Source organism: Papaver somniferum, unplaced genomic scaffold (genome assembly GCF_003573695.1).
Source record: "Papaver somniferum cultivar HN1 unplaced genomic scaffold, ASM357369v1 unplaced-scaffold_10, whole genome shotgun sequence".
NCBI classification, from domain to species: domain Eukaryota; kingdom Viridiplantae; phylum Streptophyta; class Magnoliopsida; order Ranunculales; family Papaveraceae; genus Papaver; species Papaver somniferum.
The window spans coordinates 19,836,261-19,854,499 of NW_020618825.1; the positions used below are offsets into that span (position 1 = coordinate 19,836,261).

The window sequence follows — 18,239 nt, forward strand, 5'->3', positions numbered from 1 at the left end:
TCCGGGAATGCCACATAATACGCGACTTGGATTCGGAGTTGCAAACGTACGCGAATAAGACGGTAAAATTCGTGATACGGAAAAATTCGTGATACGGAAAAATTCGCGAATGATTCGCAAACTTACTAACTATGCTCACACCAACTATAATAGTTATTAGTGTATATACATATATTAAGAAGAAGAAAGAAAGATGGGAGAAAAGACGGGACTGAGTTCCCTTTTTCATTTCATTCCTATCGTTGTATTTACATCGCATAGTATTTATAGCCACTCAAAAAAGACATGGACTTATTGCACAAAAACACGTGCGTGTCCAACTTTTAACTAACAAAGACCTCGTGGCATGCATATTTACAAGATGCAATTATGGATAGAAATGAAGCTCCCATCCAATGGTGGTCAGCCATCTAATATTGTTTGGGCCCACATTATATAACATATAGTTATTTTTCTTTGGGTGTGTTTATGATAATATAGTTGCTTCGGTGAAATTAAGCTGATAGTTATCTTGTTCACTTTTTTTTTTTTTGAAACTAGGCATAGGTCCGTCCTGCCCCCTAACAGCGTAGCCACCTGCTTACTCCTTGAGCAAATTCGGCCCTTATCCACATTAAGTTAGTAATAATTACACGAGATCTCCAATGTTTTGTTAGCAGCAAAAAAAAAAAAAGATCTCTAATGTTTCGGTGAAGTACGGTAATTCCTGATGCTACTATATTACTCCCTCCGTTCCACTTTAGATGATTGTTTAAGGTTATTTTTTGTTCCACATTACTTGATAGTTTTCATATTTTTCCCACAAAATTACCAACAATAACCTAACATTTTGTCTTGGAACCATAAATTTATTTCAAATGCACTAATAGCAATTAATGCTTGAAGACTTTTCTCAAGGGTATAAATAAAATTTTTTTATATCTCTCTCAATTTCTTAATCTGCAAGAAAAATTAGAAATGTTTTTATTAAATGAATATGACGAGTTTCTTCACTAGTATTTTATGGGGGCCAGGTCATATCTTTACTAGTATTTAACGAGTGAGTAAATAAAACATCAATAAAAATTATGTGTATTTGAATTAATATTAGAAATCATGGTAATGGTAACGAGTTTTTAAATCATGTTTATTAATTATATTTTGCATATTTTAAATGTTAATTATAAACGGAATCGATTAAATTATCTGCGTCTAATCATTTGTTGTTGGATAAGATGCAGATGTCAAAATTGTTATCCGCAGTACATTGGATTGGATGCAGATAAAGCGAAAACTGAATCTCGACAGTGCTTACTCTTGGTTTTCAAATTGCATTACCTAAAACTAAAAGTATACTAATTTTACTTGACAACAAAAAAGGATTGGTACCATTTGACCAAGCTGTTTTTTATTTTACACATTTTACATTTCCAGTTACTTAATTTAATATTCTTTTTCACATTTTACATTTTTACTTTTATTATGTTTTACTTTAAAAGGTAAGCAAACATAGTGTAAATCTTTGAGGGTATAATAACAACTTCTTCTTGGATCCATACAGGGTTCAGAGGATTCGTGGATGGGTGGACAATTTCAACCAACAACGTTACACTGCATCGTCTAGGGACACAACAATTAATTGGATTTTCTCGTGATCTGGTTGTCGTCCATGCCTGGGTGATATCCGAATGCGGCTCGAAAAATCTTTTCAAAGGCTTCATCCATACATGAAATGAAAAGTTCTGAATCAATGAAACCCTTTTCCATTGTTACCACAAGCTTCAATTGTTCCATGCAGCTCACTGATGTGAATGTTACACTCTGCATAAAAGAAACACAAGCATAAGTTAATCATCTCAAAATAAGCACGTCTACGAAATTTCACAACTAACAAGTAATTTCTAATCCAAGTGCATGATATTTACCTGAGGTATACCGGAGACGAAGTAATAAAAACTGTTAATAGGATGATTCAAGATAGCCATCTGCTCTTTTGGACCTATCACACTTGTTATCATTGTGCTTGCATTCTTAAGGCTGTAATACAACATTTCATCTATCCCCTGCGTGACATGTTAAGGTAGCTTTTTAGATAAATGGATCAGTGTAACGAATAGTTTAGAAATAGGCGTATCATAATTTGTACATACCTTTTGCCCCTTAATCCACATTGCAGTCTTTAGAAGTGAATCAATAAGATAAAAAATCATGGAATTCTTCTTTCTGTCCATATTCTCTTTCGCTTTGATTATAAAATCAAGAGGGTTAACTTCCTCAAGATATGGAAAAGTCGGTAATGGTATCATCAAGAGTCTAGAATGGTTACCCCATGCATCCGCCCTTATCATATCTTCCATGTTCGTAAATCGCTTAAATATTCTCATGTTTAGCATGACACATATAGTCATGCTTGTATTTGTGCCACAAGTAGTTGAGTCTATCTTTGATCCATCTTCACCATACTGATCCATATTCTTTGTCTTCCTCACCGCGTACAAGTGAATGATATACGATAGTAATCCAACGATTACATCATTTACCGTCTGGATAATACAATGGTAGTCAGCTAGAGTTATATAAATATAAATATAAGAATTAGGGGAATTAATTGATTAATGTGAATTGACCTTACCGCTCCAAGCTTGGATTTAACTTGCTTAACTCTTTCAAGTGATAATGTCACCGAGTGGATGTTAAAAGGTCTGAATAACTCAATCTTCATACTTTCTGACGTCTCCGAACGTATTGCAGATAGCCGATCTTCAAAAAATGTTGTCCTCAGCAAGCTTTCCATGAGGTCATAAGATGTGTTCTTGCACTTACGCATCAGCCCGAACAACTTCTTCCCCAATCCTATTACTCGATAACCATCATATTGTTGTTGTGTTTTCATCAATGACAGTCGCGGAAAAGTAAGAGGAGATGAAGACTTATCAGCTCTTCCGCAACACTTGAAAAACACTCTTATAAAAGAATAACCATCACCAAGTGCATGACTAAACTTAAAGATCATAGTACAAGCACCATTCAAGCTTGGGAACTTAACTAAATGAACTTCCCATAACGGTTTTTCGTCTGAAAACTTCTCACAACCTATTTTTGATAAGTATTCTCTCAAGTGTTCATCGTAACCTTCTCTACTTAAACCTATTGGGAACGTTGGAACGATCAAATGATCTTCCATTCGAACATCAACTTTCTTCCATCTGAGAACACCTTTATTGTTTTTCTCCATGCATGATTGAAGAAAAACGAGTACTCAATGGTACTAAATGGTTGAGCAAAATTTCTAGTGTTTCGAACTCAGTAATTGGTGTTTCTAGTTCAAAAACAGCGAAAATGATCAACGATATGGTTGTGCTATTTAAGCTTTGTGATAATGGGCTTACTGGATGACTTGTTTCTTCATGATCTCTATTTGTTTCACTGTTGTACTCCATTGTTGCTAGCTTTAGTTGTTTCTCTATGATACATTAGATGGTATATATATATTACGACTTACCCTATGTAATACTTGCTATTTGTTTACCACTTAAATGTATATAAATTATAGGAGGGTCTAGGTTGTGGAATATGCAGTTGATACTGTTTATACACTTTAAACTTTAAACTCATAGTCTTTCACTCCAAAGATAGACACACATAGACTGGTATATGTAGTATGTCACAACGTGGAAAGTCATATGTAATTTCCCTTCCTTGAAAGGAATAGGCAGATGCAGTAGTTGAGAAAGTAGATGAAGTGGTTGTTACATGATGAATATTGTCAGTAGATATGCGCATCAAATTAAGTGCAAACTCGAGTGGTGTCTGAAACAGTTAAAAGGTTCACCCACTTACGAAGAATTCAATTAAGCAACCACATTTTTGTTTCTCGAGAGAAGTACACTAGCTATCTTATGTCGAATCTATGGTGATGAACATTGAATGTTTAGGTCAGATCAACAGTTAGCTAAGAAAGTGATTGCAGTGGTTGCTATTTGAAAATAGCAAGATTGCTAATAGGGGTACCTGATTAAGTGGGGTGTACCAAAATTATAATAAGCCAAAATATATTTTCATATAGGACAAAACAGTTTTTGTCTTGGCTTGGTATATCCCACTAAGTCCGGCACCCTATTAGCAGCCTTGAAAAATAGCTCAGTGAAATGCACTTGCCCATTTCAAACAAGATGCATGTCAGAAATTTGTCAAGTTTTTGCATGCGTCAAACATGATTTGCAACTCCTATTTATTTGTTTTTGTATTACATGCCGTCCATCGGTCGATGTCATGACTGCTAAAATACTGGTACCCCTTTAGTATCATGGTCCGTGTAGATTAATTTTTGAATCCAATTGAAAATCAACATGATCGCCCATAATTTTGATTAGTTTTACCCTAAAAAAACTAATCATAGTAGATTAGTTTGAAATATGTATCACGTTGATGTTAGGGATGCGGTTTTATGTCCTCTTCATTCATGAAATATAAAGAAAAAAAATGACATAAATTCCAAATTTTTATTTATGGAAACTCTCTTTGGGTTTATTCCGAATAAGTTGTATTGAGAAGAAAAAACCATACAACCATAGATGATTTCTAAATTACAACTGGAGAATCATCTCCCAATTTTTAATGGGTTGTTGGTGACGGATGTTTATTCAACAAAATCAATATAGACGAATAAATAGGCATACGGTCCGAAGAAACCATCTTGGGAGACCAACATCAACATAGATCAGCTGATGACTCAATAGTATCAATGATGGTTATGTAGAATACACCCGCATAGCTCCATAAAATCTTTGATACTTAAGTTTTCACCAACATCTGAATTGTAGTATTCAGATTTTAATAACTAGCTCCCGGATAATAATAATAATTTTTCGAAAGAATTAATGTGCTGATCTGTTATCTTTTTTCCCGACTCCTGTTTTTCTTTCCTGAATTACATAATTTTATTTAACAAAGGAGAAAATTACAATTCAATTAACAGAGTTCATTGTTCAAACAAATAGACTGAAAATGAAATCAAAGAACAAGATACCTTAAATCAACAGAACCCGTAGTAATCAACATTGGACATCTCAAGTGAAGCACCCCTTTTAGCAGTGTTATCAGCAGAGAAATTGACCTCCCTGTAACTGCATATATTTTATTTGCTTAAACTGCTTAATAGCTTTCAACCATCTTCCTTTAATAAACCAGGGAACATTTCCTTGAATAAACTCTACAATTACTGTTTTTGAGTCTGACACAATTATGATGTTCTGCAGCTCCCATTGTACTGCTAATTCCATTGCATTTATGACACCATAAGTTTCAGCTAGATAATTTGAAGCAATCCCAATACCTCCAGATAAAGTAGCAACCACCTGACAATCTAAGTTTCTTACAACAATTCCAAAGCCTGCTGCACCAGGATTCCCAAATGAAGAACCATTACAGCAGAACATTACAAAACCAATTTCAGGTGGACTCCATTGGAATCTTTTAATGACCTGAAATTTAGAATATCTAGGTCCCAAATCAAATCTTGTTATTATTTCATTATCATAAGTTTGATTCCATTTGGTTCCTGTCATTCTTAAGCCTCCTTCATTCACTAACTTGAGAATTCTGCATTTAAAAGCCTTAGCATTTGGCTTTATATTATCAAAGAATTTCTTGTTCTTTTGGAACCATAATTACTTAAGAATGGAACAAGTAGCAGTCATCCATACCTGTTTAATCAGAGAGCTGCAGTTTGAAACACATCTCCAGATATCCTCAAGAGATTTAGGCATCACAAAATTCGAATGTTACACAAATCAAACTCCATATTTCAATACTGAAACTGCATTCCCATAGTAGGTGCATCATATTATCTTGTTCAGACTCACAAATGCAGCATCTTGATACAATTTCATATCCATTACTTATCATAGTAGTATCATCTGTATAAAATCCTTGAAAAAACGGGGGTCTAACCACCCAATATTTCTCTTAGCAATCTGTATGGACAAACTCGAATATACTTTTAAGAGACTCAACAAGACTCAATCAATTAAAAGTACATCAACGAGTTTATATCTCTCTCTCTTGATTTGATTTCCTCAAACAGAAACAGCGAGTACTAATCAAATACAAGGAATAACTTGGATGGTACCAAAGACCAATATCCAAGGATCAATCAATGACAATCAACAGCCAACGGTTGGATTACTCTAATTGATGATCTAACGCACAACTTGTATTATTTAAATTATAAAGATAAAACAATATAATGCTGAAACTGAAATAACACAGACACCAGAAATTTTGTTAACGAGGAAACCGCAAATGTAGAAAAACCCGGGACCTAGTTCAGATTGAACACACATTGTATTTAGCCGCTACAGACACTAGCCTACTCCAAGCTAACTTCGGACTGGACTGTAGTTGAACCCCAATCATTCTCCCACTGATCCAAGGTACAGTTTTACTCCCTACGCCTCTGATCCCATCAGGATACTGCGCACTTGATTCCCTTCGATGATCTCACCCACAACTAAGAGTTGCTACGACCCAAAATCGTAGGCTTTAATAATAAACAAATCTGTCTCACACAGACAAGTCTATCAAAGGATCAATCTGTCTCCAACAGAAAAACCCTAAAGTTTTTATTCCGTCTTTTGATAATAATCAAGGTAAACAGGAACCAATTGATAATCCGGTCTTATATTCCCGAAGAACAACCTAGATAAATCAGTCACCTTACAACAATCTTAAACGTATGATAGCGAAACAAGAAGTTACGGAATCACAAACAATGAGATGAAGATGTTTGTGACTACTTTTTATATCTTGCCTATCAAAGATATTAATCTCAAGCCAATCAATATGATTGTACTCGTACGATAGAAGATGCAAGATCAGATCACACAACTACGATAAAAGTAGTATCGGTCTGGATTCACAATCCCAATGAAGTCTTTAAGTCGTTAACCTGGTTTTAGAATAAGAAAACCAAAGGTTAAAGGAGAAACGACTCTAGCACCCAAACTAGTATCACACGTGAGGTGTGGGGATTAGTTTTGCAGAGTTGCTAGATGTTCCCTTATATACTCTTTCAAATCAGGGTTTCACCTTGGTCGTAAAGAAAACAATATCCACCGTTAGATGAAAACCTGATTTAGATTCAAGTTAATATTTCTCAACCGTTAGATCGAAAACTTAGCTTGTTATACACAAATGAAATGTAGGCTTCCAGGTTTGTTAACCGTTCCCAAACGTGTACATTGTTGGTTCAACAATAGTTAACCAAAAGGTTAGCCATATGAGCATTTCATACCAACCATATTCTTCTTCACCATAACTAGTTCAACTGACTCAAATGAACTAGTTAGAGAGTTGTTCAATTGCAAGGAAATCTTATGTACTACACAAGACACAATTGAAGCAAAGATGATTTGATTCACTTGAATCGGTTCATGAACTTTATAGCCACGGTTTGCAATTTGGATTTCTTAGTTTTTATAAGTTTAAGTTCAGAAATCATCTTCAGATATATAACCTTCTTAAGTTCGCACAGTAGGTTCGTGGACTTAAGCAACCGGGCATAGTTTAGAAACTCCAGCAGAAAATCTCGGCAAAGACTTTCCGCCGGTTTGCGGACTGGGTTCGCGGACTGGTACTCACGTAACAAGTTTGTTAACTCTAGCAGAATTTCTCGGGATGAGAAGTTCGGCAGTTCGGACTTGGAAACAAGCCATTATTCCGGTTTCTCTTGATCAACAAAGTTCGCAAACTTTGGTTCAAGGAATAAGACTTATCCACATATGTGTTTCCACAACAATACTCATGTCCATCATTGGTTATGTAATCTAAACTCTCATTCCGACCATTGAAACATTCTTAGAGGACGTTATGTAGTTGTTGCACCATTTCTCGCCAAAGTAATTTTCAAAGTGATTGAAACATATCATGACTTTTGTCACTAGGTAAAGATAAACATGGTCGAAGCGAAACGCTTACCAACATATATTTCGAGATATAGATATGCGAGGTATACTCGGCTCGAAATACCAAATGTGTATAATCTAAGTCTATATATAGCATACGACTTTTTGTCTCAAGAAGTGGGAGATAGAGTAGATAGACTTTCGAGTGACAGATAAGTTCAAGTCTTCACATACTTTTTTGTCGAGAAGTTCCACCGGTTCCTTGAGTAGTTCTTCTTCTTGTATGATGAATCGCCATGAAGTACTTGATCTCAACTACACTTTCTATCCTAGTCCGAGACTTAGCTATAGTACACTAGAAATCAAGGCTTATAGTTTTGATCACTAACATTGGAAAACATGCTTGAGATAGCAACTCATGCGAGTTCGACCGAGCAATGCTTTAACAATCTCCCCCTTTGTCAATTTTGGTGACAAAACTATCAATACATATGGAATACAAAAAAGATAAAGAAACTTTAGTAGTTCCTATTCCACATGTCTAATCTTTAACATTCCTCGAAATCTTCGTCACTTCCAAGTACTCCAATGATCCCAAAGGTTGTAAGTTTAGCATCACCATTATTGAAGATTCGTAGCTATAACAATGAGAAAGCATCGGTCTCGATCATTGTTATACAGTGTCATAGTATTATTACACAGTGTCAAAGTCAAATTGTATCACAACTTTAACAATAATACTATGGTGATATGTATCACTCCCCCTTAGTCAATACTCCATCTCATATGGAAACCACTCCCCCTTACACAATGATCCGAAAACCATATGTATTTGTAGTGTGAACTACATATTAATTCTCCCCCTTTTTGTCAATAAAATTGGCAAAGGTACAAGAACGGGATCATAATGAAATTTGCGTAAGATACATTTCAGGACTAAAATAAAAAAATACATACCATCTAATTTAGATGCAATCATATAGCCGAAGCTAATAGCATTCATCAAGGGTTTTACAAGATACAAGATAACCCCTTTAAAATTCCACAGCCGCAAACCCCTCAAGATATGACTATTAAGCACAAGTTCAAAAGAAGTCTCCCCCATTTGATGTCATTCCCAAGGGAACAACAAGAGCGGCCTTAATTTCAAAAGAAAAGAAGGATTTTTATTGGACACCAAAAACCATGAGAATGATTTTCTATATTCAAAAACTCAATCAAATTAATCATTAGTAAACCCATGATTAATTAAATCGAAATACGCAATCAAATTAAACACAAAAGTGATAAAGTTAATTGATTATGCTCGACATAAGAGAACTTACGGAGCATACGACTAACATACCCATCAAAAAATGAATAGTATAGTCGTTCATATACTCAACATAAGAGGAATCTTACGGAGTATGAAAATACTCAACTAGATTAATTACAAGAGAACCAATAATTAATCTAATTGGAATACACACTAAAACTAATTACAAAAGTAATCAATTTAATTGTCATTTGTTTTGCTCGACATAAAAATACTTATGGATCAATAACTAAATAACCAAACAAGATGATTAATTTAGTTCAAGAATGCTCAACATAAAGTACCTTACGGAACAACCAACAAAGCTAATCAAAAATTAATCAACTTGGTTGTATCGTGCTCAACATAAGACACATTACGGAGCCTCACGGTATTACATAAAATATGGATCAGTGAAGATCAATACTGTGAAATACACAAGGATTCATTCTATCTTCCATCACTATTTGCATAATGATTTTTAATAGACATAATCCTTGAACACAAAAGATTTTAACCTATCTTCAATCAAAGAATTGACAATATAGGCTTAACTTTTGTATATGTCAAAAGTCTATTCATCCTTAAATCAATACATGAATACCGATCATGAACGACTTTACTTTTGACACAATATGGGACAACATAGTTCACGGACGTAAACACCAATATCCCATAACAAATTGCAATATAACAAATCATAAGATTAAATACTGCAAACCATCATCCTCCAAATATTTTTAGAATTTAATACCAAGAAACCTAAAAAAGAACAAGAAGATGAAAAATAATAGCTATGTGTAGTCACAGTAATGTCTATTCCAAACTCTAGTAATCCTTCTCAAAAGAAGAATAAATTCTCATAAGAAGTTACCTAGGCATCAGGACAAACTCGTTATGCACATATAAGATGATTTGTCCTTTGAGGGTAGAATCAATCTTTTTCGCCCGGATTTACACCAAGAACAACTACCAAAGGCGTATATACAGATTTTCTTAATAAAGAATAACATACAAAGTCATTAACGACCATGCACTACAATTCACATAAGATGATTGTGAACATCCAAGAATCCCATAGTAATGCATACTACTGCCTGTTCTTGAACTTCCTTCTTTGTGATTCACCAACAACATTCTTGTAAAATCTACAATGATCTTAGAAGAGTAGTACTCCAAGAATACAAGTGCCAAATCCAAGAGAAGTGGAACAAGTTCCACGAAACTGAGCAAAAAACTCAAAAACAAGATATAGGACAAATACTAAACTTAACTCATCCAAATACAATAATTCTCATATCCAGTTTGAAGATAATTCAAAGAGGAAGATAATGCAAAAAGAATGAGGTCATTCCGAGTTCATACAAAGAAGTTATGGCCAAAACAAGTTTACCGAATATCGACGTCAAGTATGCATACGGATTTGCAAACGAATTTTCAAGTCCGCGAACTTAAACCCCTGGATTTTGATTTTAAAAGATGTTATGCATACCTGGTAGGTGTACCATGAAGTTCAAACATCCCGAACTACTATTTTCAAACCTAAACGTTTAAAAACCTTAAACACAGATCAAGTTAGGTAAAAAAGAACGATAAGAAAGGTACGTGAATTATTATAAGTTCTCTAAACAAATAAAAGAACAAATCTTGCTCAAGTTTATAGACATACCTTTTTAGATGAATCCAATTGAATTCTACAGCCTTACCGAACATAATCTGTGCGCCCCAATTTTCGTGCTTCCCTCACCGTATACATAGCAGGGCATTCCTTTGTGAGGATGCACTTACAACACAATCAAGTTGTGTTGGGGTGAACAGTGTCTTGTTCACCACAATTGACATTTGAATTATGATGAAAGGGATCACTTTTAGAGCCTTTCACATTTTCCAAAAAACTTGTTAAGTTCCAACATCATGGATACTGCCTTCTCCATAGTCATGGAATTTTCTGGAAGATCATTCCTTTTCACACTCAAAGCATCATTAGCTTTCTTTGGTACCCACTTCTGAGTGCGTTTAGGAACATCCGGAACCTTCTTCCCATTACTCTCTTCAAGATTTCTCGAAAGAGAATTGGATTGACTATTCTCTTGCAAGTTAGTCTTTCTCCAATTGGGAGCATCGGATCTTGTCTTCGTCTTTACGAAGTTATCCTTTTGATAACCATTACGATTGTGAAAAGGCTTCATATAACGTTTATAGGCAAATTTAGGTTTATCACATCAACGATTCGTTTGCCTAAAGGTTGGAAAGTTACAACCTGTAATGTTAAGGGGATTAACCTTAGCATATGATCTTGGTTTCACAACTTCTTGTGATGCCCAAACAAGAACATCATGAAGTTTCTTATTCTTCATACGAAAACGACATCTCCTTTCCAGGTGACCTTTATTTCCGCAATAGTGGCAAACATAAGGAATGTTTTTACCTCGATCCGCATGTGCTGACTTTGGAGGTTGATATTCTTTGCTCTTTCGAACCTAAATTACGGTGAAGGTATTTCACTTTTGCCATCAGTGGAAACCTTTTGTTGAGAAGAATCACTAGCTTTGACAAATTTTACCTCTTTGCTAATACTTGGAGCATCTAGTCCCTTATATCCCAATCCTCGTGTATCACGATGATTTTTACTTGCTCCTAGCATAGTGGTTAATTTTCTTGAACTAGTATTGAAATTTTCCAAGTCATCTTCCAACATCTTGATTTTATCAAGAGCAGCATATAAATCAGCCTCAAGGCGTTTTTCTCGAGCGAGACAAGCACTTTCCCTGTCATCAAAACTAATTTGTTGAGAGTTAAACCTTGCTTCAGATTCTACAAGTTTCTCTTCCAACAAAAAGTACTTTTGATAAAGATTATCACGTTCAAGTGACTTCATACGTAGGTTTTCCTCAGAATCCTTGAGGATCGATTCGTTAGAACGATTCGAAAAATAAACACCTGCGTAACATCTTCTCAATTTCTTGTTTTCTCGACAGAGAGGGGTCAGAAGAGGTGAGACATGAGAAGTTTTAATCTTCTTCATCATCCACGAATCCAAAAACTTAACATACTCTGAGACTTCCTCATCAACATCTCTATCAATATCTGAATCACCTTCATCAGAAAGTTCATCCAATTGTTCTTCTAGGAGAGTTTCCCAATCAACAGTTTTTACATCAAGAGATTGTTTAGATATTGACTTAGATGTGATAGTTCTCTCAGGTGAATACAATCTTTTAGAATCATCTGGTAATTTCTGAACTGATACGTTATTAGAGATAGACTCGTCCATAATCAGATCATTACAAACACAGACTTATAAGGTCTTTAACGTGTTTGCCTGCTCTGATACCAATTGAAAACACGGGGGTCTAACAACACCACCCAATATTTCGCTTAGCAATCTGTATGGACAAGATCGAATATACTTTTAAGAGAATCAACAAGACTTAATCAATTAAAAGTACATCAACGAGTTTATATCTCTCTCTTGATTTGATTTCCTCAAACAGAAACTGCGAGTACTAATCAAATACAAGGAATAACTTGGATGGTACCAAAGACCAATATCCAAGGATCAATCAATGACAATCAACGACCAAAGGTTGGATAACTCTAATTGATGATCTAACGGACAACCTGTATTATTTCAATTATAAAGATAAAACAATATAATGTGAAACTGAAATAACACAGACACCAGAAATTTTGTTAACGAGGAAACCACAAATGCAGAAAAACCCCGAACCTAGTCCATATTGAACACACACTGTATTAAGCCGCTACAGAAACTAGCCTACTCCAATCTAACTTCATACTGGACTGTAGTTGAACCCCAATCAGTCTCCCACTGATCCAAGGTACAGTTGTACTCCCTACGCCTCTGATCCCAGCAGGATACTACGCACTTGATTCCCTTAGCTGATCTCACCCACAACTAAGAGTTTCTACGACCCAAAATCGCAGGCTTTAACAATAAACAAATCTGTCTCACACAGACAAGTCTATCAAAGGATCAATCTGTCTCCCACAGAAAAACCCTAAAGTTTTTGTTCCGTTTTTTGATAATAATTAAGGTGAACAAGAACCAATTGATAATCCGGTCTTATATTCCCGAAAAACAACCTAGATAAATTGATCACCTCATAACAGTCTTAATCGTATGGTAGCGAAACAAGATGTTGCGGAATCGCAAACAATGAGACGAAGATGTTTGTGACTACTTTTTATATATTTCCTATCGGAGGTATTAATCTCAACCAATCAATATGATTGTACTCGTATGATAGAAGATGCAAGATCAGATCACACAACTATGATAAAAGTAGTATCGGTACGGCTTCACAATCCCAATGAAGTCTTTAAGTCGTTAACCTAGTTTTAGAAGAAAAAAACCAAAGGTTAAAGGATAAACGATTCTAGAACGCAAACTAGTATCACACGTAAGGTGTGGGGATTAGTTTTGCAGAGTTGTTAGATGTCCCCTTATATAGTCTTTCAAATTAGGGTTTCGCCTTGGTCACAAAGCAAACAATATCCACCATTAGATGAAAACCTGATTTAGATTCAAGATAATATTCTCAACCGTTAGATCGAAAACTTAGCTTGTTATACACAAATTAAATGTATGCTTTTTAGGGTTGTTAACCGTTCCCAAACGTGTACGTTGTTGGTTCAACAATATTTAACCAAAAGGTTAGCCATATGATCATTTCATACCAACCATATTCTTCTTCACCATAACTAGTTCAAGTGACTCAAATGAACTAGTTAGAGAGTTGTTCAATTGCAAGGAAATCTTATGTACTACACAAAACACAATTAAGCAAAGATGATTTGATTCACTTGAATCGGTTCATGAACTTTATAGCCACAGTTTGCAATTTGCATTCCTTAATCTTTATAAGTTTAAGTTCAGAAATCATATTCAGATATATAACCTTATTAAGTTCGCACACTAGGTTCGCAGACTTAAGCAACCGGACAGAGTTTACAATCTCCAGCAGAAAATCTCGGCAAAGACTTTCCGCCGGTTCGCGGACTGGTACTCACGTAACAAGTTTGTCAACTCTAGCAGAATTTCTCGGGATGAGAAGTTCGGTAGTTCGCGGACTTGGCAACAAGCCATTCTTCCGGTTTCTCTTGATCAACAAAGTTCGCAAACTTTGGTTCAAGGAATAGGACTTATGCACATATGTGTTTCCACAACAATACTCATGTCCATCATTGGTTATGTAATCTAGACCCTCATTCCAACCATTGAAACATTCTTATAGGACGTTATATAGTTGTTGCACTATTTCTCGTCAAAGCAATTTTCAAAGTGGTTGAAACATATCATGACTTTCGTCACTAGGTAAAGATAAACATGGTCGAAGCGAAACGCTTACCAACACATATTTCAAGATATAGATAGGCGAGGTATACTCGGATCGAAATACCAAATGTGTATAATCTAAGTCTATATATAGCGTACGACTTTTTGTCTCAAGAAGTAGGAGATAAAGTAAATAGACTTTTGAGTGACAGATAAGTTCAAGTCTTCACATACCTTTTTGTCGAAAAGTTCCATTGGTTCCTTGAGTAGTTCTTCTTCTTGTATGATGAATCGCCATGAAGTCCTTGAGCTCAACTACACTTTCTATCCTAGTACGAGACTTAGATATGGTAGACTTGAAATCAAGACTTATAGTTTTGATCGCTAATATTGACAAACATGCTTGAGATAGCAACGCATGCAAGTTCGACCAAGCAATGCTCTAACACTCCTTGAATGATCTTCCTGATATTACTGGCATTAGAAGGATGAAGAAAAGAATTCCATATATACTTAGACCAATTAACTTCCTGTTCTTTATCTCTAATTTTATTTAAAGCTTCAGGCATAGAAAATTTACGTTTTAAGTTTCTTGTCCATATTAAGACATCTGCTCCTCCACAAATTTCAGGTAATTGCCCATTTGAAATTGTCTGTTGAAGCTCAGTTGGCAGATACCAAACACCATCAGCTATGATATCAGAAATTTTCAAGTGGATATTGTCATTTACAAAAGATGTATAACCAATTTTATCTATTAATGTGCCTTCCTCAATCCAATTATCAAACCAGACATATATTTGTTTACCATCACCAATTCTCCATCTAACATCTTCCTTGAGGGCTTCCCAGGCCCATTTCAAACCTGGCCACACTGAAGATAACTGCCACTGTGAACTCCATTGCCCATTTTTATCTTTATATTTATCCTAAATAAACAATTCCCGGTCTTCTTTAGAATTATTAACTTTCCACATTATCTTCATGATAAGAACCTTGTTCAAAGCTTCAAGTCTTGGAATGCCCAAACCTCCTTCTTTTAGAGGAGTGCAAAAAATTTTCCATGAAAACTTGATATATTTTCTTGTATCACCATCTCCAGGCCAAAGAAAATTCCTTATGATTTTTTCACAAGTTTTAGTAATTGATTCATGCCATTTATAAATTTCCATACTGTATTGGAATGCTGCAAAGAACTAATCTAATTAGCACCACCCTCTCCTGGAAGGATAACAATTTACCTTTCAATGTAGCAAGTTTCTTCTGCATCAGTTCTACCATTGGCCATACTGTTGAGACTTTTACCCTTCCAACATATAGAATAACCCCAAGATATTTATCTGGGAATACAGTTTTTTCCATTTGAATCATTTGTTTAAGTTGACTTTTTCTCAGTTCAGCACCACCATCAATGAACATTTTACTTTTATGTTTATTTATTATCTGACCAGAACTCTTTTGATAATCTTCAAGAAACTTCATCAAGTTTAGAATTCTCTTCTTTGCATCATTACAGAAAATGAAAACATCATCTGCAAATAGTAAATGAGTTGGACGAATACCCTTTCTTACAACCATTGGAAATATTAAGCCTGCTTCCACCATCTGAGTTAATCTTCTACTTAATGCTTCCTCCAGTAATACAAAAAGAATGTGAGACAAGGGATCCCCTTTTCTCAATCCCCTGCCTACTGAGAAGAAACCACAGGGACCCCCATCAACCATCACAGAAATTCTTGCAGACTGAAATAGAATATGAATTCATTCACACCACTCCTTTGAAAAGCCATACTTCTTAAGTAATTTAAACAAAAATTCTCAGCTAACTGAATCATAAGCTTGAGAAATATCAAGCTTAAGCCCCACATTGCCACATCTTCTCTTTTTTACCATCTCATTTACCATTTCAGAAGCAAGCATAATCTGATCTTGAATACATCTACCATTGACATAAGCAACTTGTTGAGGAGAAACTAGTTTGTGCATAAGATGTCCCGTTCTTGTTGCCATTATCTTGGTGAAAATTTTGAAACTCACATTGCTCAGACCAATTGGTCTGAATTGATTTGGACTTCTTGCTCCTTCAGTCTTGGAATAAGAACTAAAAAATTTGAATTAATCCCCTTGGGTATAAACCTCCTTTTCCAGCAAAATTGAATTGCATTGACAACATCTTTATTGATAACGTGCCAACAAGCTTTATAAAAGCATCCTGAAAAACCATCAGGTCCAGGTGCACTATCAGTCTCCATAACAAAAAGAGTGTCTTTAATCTCATTCTCATCAGGTATAGCCTCTAACATATTTTGATCCTCACTAGTTAATACTTCAAGGATGCCATCTATCATGTGCTCAATATCTTCCACTTCTTGAATTTTGAATTTTTCCTCAAAGTATTTCACTCATTCTTCAGAAATTTTTCCTTGATCAGATACAATATCTCCATTATTAACCTCCAACTCACTGATGGTGTTCCTTGTTTGTCTAATTTTAGGATTTGTATGAAGAAAACCATTATTTGTTGCACCCTCTTTTATCCATTTAATTCTTGATTTTCGTTTCAGGAAAGTATTCATTTGTACTTCTTTTGAGTTGTACAGATTTTGAGCACTTAGCAAATTATTAAGTAAATTTTCATCACTTGGGTTATTGTATGAATTCTCCATTGCCTCCTGAACTTTAACTTCAGCTTCCTTTATTTGCATATTTATATCCCCAAAAGCTGTCCAATTCCAATCTTTAAAAATTCCTTTTAAATTTTTTTAGTTTTGTTTGAAAGATGAAAGCTGGATCACCCACTACTACCTCAGAGTAACACTTCTCAACAACTGCCATAAAAGTTGGATGTGAGATCCATATTTTTTGAAACCTCATTGGAGCATTGTGTGGTTTGGGAACATCCACCTAGCAAAGGGGCATGATATGAGGAAATTCTCAAACCAACTTTATATTCCCAACCAATAAATTTTTGTAGCCATAGTTGGTTGAACACAATTCTATCAAGATTACATAATATCCTCTTACTCTCATGCTAGCAATACTGAGGACCTGTTTTAGGAGCCTGCATTAATTCACAGATGTCTAAACAATTATTAAAATCCAATATTGCTCTTTTATTTGGATTTTTTCCACCAACTTTCTCCTCAACTGAAGTAACAACATTGAAGTCACCAATGGCTAACCAAGGTAAATTCAAACCACTAATTAACTCCATCTCAGACCACAAAAATCTTCTTTGAACTACACCAACATGAGTGTAAATACCAGATATCAGAACACCACCTATTTCAACTGTAATCATCTGACTTGACATAGATACTACTGAAGGAGTGGATAAATTCTTATTCTAAAATAGTCATATATTGCCTTTTTTTATTTGATATTGAATTGTGAATTACCATGCTTTGCATACCTGGTAGATTCAACTTATTGCAAAAAGAAGAATTACATACTACTTTGGGTTCTGCCACCCATACAGCTGAAGGATTAAATTGGTTAATTAGAGACCATAATTTATTTTGAGACCTGGCTCTTCTAAGGCCTCTTAAATTCCAATACAAGACTTTCATGATTTGGAATAGAGGCCTTTAGTACCTCCTTTTCCTTGATTTTTCCTAAAATTGTATTTGCTAGGAACTTGAGTACTAGAAGGAACATGAGTACTAGAAGAAACTTGAGTATCCATTACCTTAGCTGTTTCAGTACTGGTTGCTGTTGAATTCACATTTGAAGGCTTCTGTACAACTCTAGACCAAAAAGTAAC

At 35.1% G+C, this 18,239-nt stretch overlaps 2 protein-coding genes across 2 annotated transcripts; both read right to left on the reverse strand.

The window, feature by feature from the left end:
- Positions 1 to 1,388: 1,388 nt before the first annotated feature.
- LOC113326947 (O-acyltransferase WSD1-like) lies at positions 1,389 to 3,584 on the reverse strand. Its single transcript, XM_026574602.1, has 4 exons — positions 2,612 to 3,584; positions 2,130 to 2,522; positions 1,905 to 2,042; positions 1,389 to 1,800 (listed from the first exon to the last, which is right to left on the reverse strand). Exons 1-4 carry the CDS (start codon positions 3,212 to 3,214, stop codon positions 1,615 to 1,617), a joined length of 1,320 nt encoding a protein of 439 aa, XP_026430387.1. The 5' UTR covers positions 3,215 to 3,584; the 3' UTR covers positions 1,389 to 1,614.
- Positions 3,585 to 5,078: 1,494 nt separating this feature from the next.
- LOC113326516 lies at positions 5,079 to 16,486 on the reverse strand. Its single transcript, XM_026574231.1, has 4 exons — positions 16,304 to 16,486; positions 15,718 to 16,219; positions 15,004 to 15,341; positions 5,079 to 5,633 (listed from the first exon to the last, which is right to left on the reverse strand). Exons 1-4 carry the CDS (start codon positions 16,484 to 16,486, stop codon positions 5,079 to 5,081), a joined length of 1,578 nt encoding a protein of 525 aa, XP_026430016.1.
- Between the last annotated feature and the right edge of the window lie 1,753 nt (positions 16,487 to 18,239).

Bases quoted from the DNA above. Each gene is read 5' to 3' on its own strand.
- LOC113326516 (XM_026574231.1), bottom strand. From the start codon at position 16,486: ATGGCAACAAGAACGGGACATCTTATGCACAAACTAGTTTCTCCTCAA. The intron at 16,220-16,303 runs GTTAGCTGAGAA...ATTCTATTTCAG, and splicing joins TTTCTCAAGCTTATGATTCA to TCTGCAAGAATTTCTGTGAT. The intron at 5,634-15,003 runs GTTAATTGGTCT...TGGTTCCAAAAG, and splicing joins TTAGAGATAAAGAACAGGAA to AACAAGAAATTCTTTGATAA.
- LOC113326947 (XM_026574602.1), bottom strand. From the start codon at position 3,214: ATGGAGAAAAACAATAAAGGTGTTCTCAGATGGAAGAAAGTTGATGTT. The intron at 2,523-2,611 runs GTAAGGTCAATT...TGTATTATCCAG, and splicing joins TTAAATCCAAGCTTGGAGCG to ACGGTAAATGATGTAATCGT. The intron at 1,801-1,904 runs GTAAATATCATG...TCTTTTATGCAG, and splicing joins TCGTCTCCGGTATACCTCAG to AGTGTAACATTCACATCAGT.